Raw genomic sequence first — 3,608 nt, 5'->3', positions numbered from 1 at the left:
GAAATGTGTACTTTTTGACCTTTGTGCGCATAACTGATTCCACAACGTGCATCGTTACTACCCAGAAGCCAGATCAATAGCTATAAGCAGTTAACTCGCATACGAAGACAACTAAAAAAAAAAAAATCAAAATCCGATATACCGTTTAGGATCTGTGGGTGCGCGAAGTTAGCTATGACGGCTACTGGTACTCTTCCCCTATGTTCTATATCAACAAGGTTTATCCATATCAAATGATTCTCACTCATTATAACATTTAAGATCGTTTTGAATTAGACCATTACAACACACTTTAAATACAGTGCGGGGTTCACTAGTGAAATGGAGCGCAATTTCCTTCTATGACGTGTAAAACAGAGATCTAGAGTGAATTTGTTGAAATTGAAATATATGTGATTGTATGGTAACTATATATTCAATGACTGTCCGAGATCCTAGTCTTGGGAGTCGCAAGGAGAACAACCTTCTTGTGCAATTTCTTTGATCTGAACACCACTGTCATAGATAGAGCCCACTTTCCAGTCTGAAGGGAGCACAGCTCCTTTGGTCCACACCCGAAAACCTTCGTATCCACTCGTAACAAGAACCCTTAAAGACATGGGCCCCTCAGGAGGCTGCTGCATGCTCCACACGGCACCATGGTTGCGTGTCATGAATTTCCAATTTGAAGTTCCCACCTGCGTTTCTCAAATTTAATTCATTACCCACTCATCTCTAACTTTTAGGTTTAAAGATACAGTCATGATTAAGACAGTCTCTTACCGGAGCAACTTCCACGCTCAAGATATCCGTCTGGCCTCCTTGGTACAGAAATTGCAAGGCAAGAAAGTATGGGTAATTGCTGATCTTCTCTATCTTCACTGTCATGTTCTTCCCTGGATACTCACATGGTATTCTGTGAATAACATAAGAAGACAGACTTGTCAAATGAGTCCATTTCCCTTCAAATCACTAGAATCCTTTCAATAGTTGTGGGTCAGGTTACAAAATTGGAGTAAAACTGAAACACTCTTCTGCCTTGTGTGGCCGAATGATGAAAACTCTAAACAATATGATTTTAATGCCAATTACTCACCGTTTGTACTCGATATCCACAACGCCCATCTTCACAAGCTTAGAAGATTTTGTGGGTTGTGCCATCTTTCGGAAAGTTCGATTGGGTAGCACAAAATCCGTCTGATTGTTTGAGGAGAAGTCTGAAACCACGACTTTTACCCCTGATTTGATGCAAATCGCCGGGTCTGTGCATCTAATCTGCACAAGATAACAGTTTAAACCGCCTTATTCTTACCCCTGATCCAATCACAGAAGCCAAAGCAAAAGAAATTATGAATGATTAGTTTCTACCTGATAGCAGCCGCCACATCCAATCCCTTCCCTATATATTTTGGCGCTCGCTGTGGCCACATCGCCATTGTTCAATGTTGCTGCAGAGGACTCGTACCCACATGCTCCCGCTGCAATTCCCAATAGAAATATTACTCAGATGCGAGGATAAACTAGTCTGCCAAGAGAAAAGATTTAAAGGATTTATGAAATTTGTGCATACCATTGACAGGCTGGGAGGAAGAGTAATAGGCCACTTTTGATTTGTGAACACACCGATCACAGCAGAAGACTGTGGGCGAGATGAACATTAATATCCATGCTGCACAACACACATTTTTCAACTCCATTGTGTTTATCTGATGGAGAATGGGGAAGTATAGAAGGATTTATAGGAAAATATAATGCAGGAAAGCCGCGTAAAATGTAGACAGCTGCACATTGGAAACACTGAATCAATCATCCATTTGAAGGAAACAAATATCTGCTCGCCAACTGTAATCCCACAGCCTTTCCCACCACCGACCGTATGGGCGTGCTATTTGAAAGAAGAATATAACAGAAAGCCGTTTGGAATAAGCATATATACCCAATTAGCATCTCTAGTTGTGCTTTGGGATGATAAGAATACAACAGAAACCTATTTTGACATTTTAATGCAACCATTACACCGACAGCTGACAAGCAATTAACTCAGTCACGATTCTCTACGGATTTCAACACTTGTTTGAAACCACATATATTTGCTGTGTTTTTGTTTGTTTGCTTGGCTTGATTAGACTCATCCAGGAGGGAGGATGTTGAGGTCTGGACCCAATGACCAAATGTGGGGGTTATCAAGCTTCCTGCACAGGAAACATATGTTTTCACTGTTTTTAACGACTAGGCTCTACAAATTGTACCGTTAAACTTTGAAACTTGGTTTCTCATTGAAGTTTTTTTTCTCAGAAGATCAAGGACAGCATAGCAGTAAGGATATGCCAGATAATGTTGCATCCAGGTAATGCCCATTTCGATTTTTTCAAACCAAATAAAGTAGCAATGACACTTGATTTGATATTTGTGGACTATTATTTTAATTTTAATTCATACTTTATAACTTCTAAATTTATTTATTTTTGTATAATTTGGCTTATAACATAATTTTATATATTAGTAATTAAAATTATATGTTAAATAATTTGTGGTAAACAGTTGTCAATGTGTAACATTTTATGGTGGGGACCATCTTCACCTAAAGTGTCCACATGTTATGGTTTAAGCTCTTTTTAGGTTCAATGAGCACGTTGATAAAAAATTTATTACAATAAAACTTTGTTATAAATGGATGATTTCCTCATAGTAAAATTTTGAATTATCTAGAAGATGATATAAAATCTATACAATTCTTTAAATCAATTGCTTGAAAGATAGACATTACTATAATAATTCCATATTTTTACAATAAAGTTACAAGACACTTGTTTGTGATCTATATATGCACTAAATTAATTGAATCTCTTATTCATTTTTATATGATCAATTGTACACAGACAACCCTTATTGAAAATGAGTAAAAAAATTTTTTTTTTAAAATCCATATAAAAACTAAATACCTCATGAATAACTATTTGCATGCCACTATAACCCAACATATGAATCTTGCACTACAGTCCACAAAGGCATAAACCCCTTGAAAATCAAGATCACTCATCAAATTTTCTCCATTTCTAAATGGCCACATGAACACTATGTTATAACTTATTACTACAACAACACTATCCTCTTTGTAGCCAAAACACTTGTATAAGACTTTCACAACACAATATTTCTATCATTTAGTTTTTTTTCTATAAGTGTTCTAAAGCACCTCTCTCTCTCTCTTCACCTACAAATACCCAACCAAATAATTTCCTCACTAGACATGTTCAACCACACATCAATCTTAACAAAATTATCAAATGTTAGAGTCAAATTCAATAATTGCATATGTTATTTACAAGAAATAGTGCATGTCTACACTGTATTGAATAATACACTTGCCAATTGGCAAAATATTAGTGCGTGTCAAAGATTTAAGATTATAGTACCATGTGTGTTTTGATACAACAACATGTGGAATAGGTAGTTCCCTAATTGGGAGCGAATTAATTTCCTAAAGATCTTTTATTAGCTTTTGGATCTCTTAAGCAACCCAATATGTAGGTATCAACTAGTCCATTCAAGAGGAAATACTACTTTAAAACAAGAGACAAATTAAATGAGTATATGTCTAATTTGGGATTTTATTGATCATTTAATAC

At 36.2% G+C, this 3,608-nt stretch overlaps 1 protein-coding gene across 1 annotated transcript; it reads right to left on the bottom strand.

Annotated features, from left to right (window-relative positions):
• Positions 1–247: 247 nt before the first annotated feature.
• On the bottom strand, positions 248–1,770 carry LOC131043839 (expansin-like A1). The gene is made up of 5 exons (XM_057977072.2): positions 1,550–1,770; positions 1,348–1,457; positions 1,076–1,254; positions 763–895; positions 248–677 (listed from the first exon to the last, which is right to left on the bottom strand). The coding sequence occupies exons 1-5, from the start codon at positions 1,674–1,676 to the stop codon at positions 435–437; spliced, it is 792 nt and encodes a 263-aa protein (XP_057833055.2). The 5' UTR covers positions 1,677–1,770; the 3' UTR covers positions 248–434.
• Between the last annotated feature and the right edge of the window lie 1,838 nt (positions 1,771–3,608).

This window comes from Cryptomeria japonica, chromosome 2 (assembly GCF_030272615.1).
Source record: "Cryptomeria japonica chromosome 2, Sugi_1.0, whole genome shotgun sequence".
NCBI classification, from domain to species: Eukaryota; Viridiplantae; Streptophyta; class Pinopsida; order Cupressales; family Cupressaceae; genus Cryptomeria; species Cryptomeria japonica.
Note: the sequence above shows the minus strand (reverse complement) of the source record. Positions and strands in the feature narration are given on the sequence as shown.

What these genes read in the sequence shown, in the direction of transcription:
- LOC131043839 (XM_057977072.2), bottom strand. Translation starts at nt 1,676, where the DNA reads ATGGAGTTGAAAAATGTGTGTTGTGCAGCATGGATATTAATGTTCATC. An exon ending in TTCCTCCCAGCCTGTCAATG is followed by an intron (nt 1,458 to 1,549) that starts GTATGCACAAAT and finishes TGGGAATTGCAG; the next exon opens with CGGGAGCATGTGGGTACGAG. An exon ending in GTGGATATCGAGTACAAACG is followed by an intron (nt 896 to 1,075) that starts GTGAGTAATTGG and finishes TGTTATTCACAG; the next exon opens with AATACCATGTGAGTATCCAG.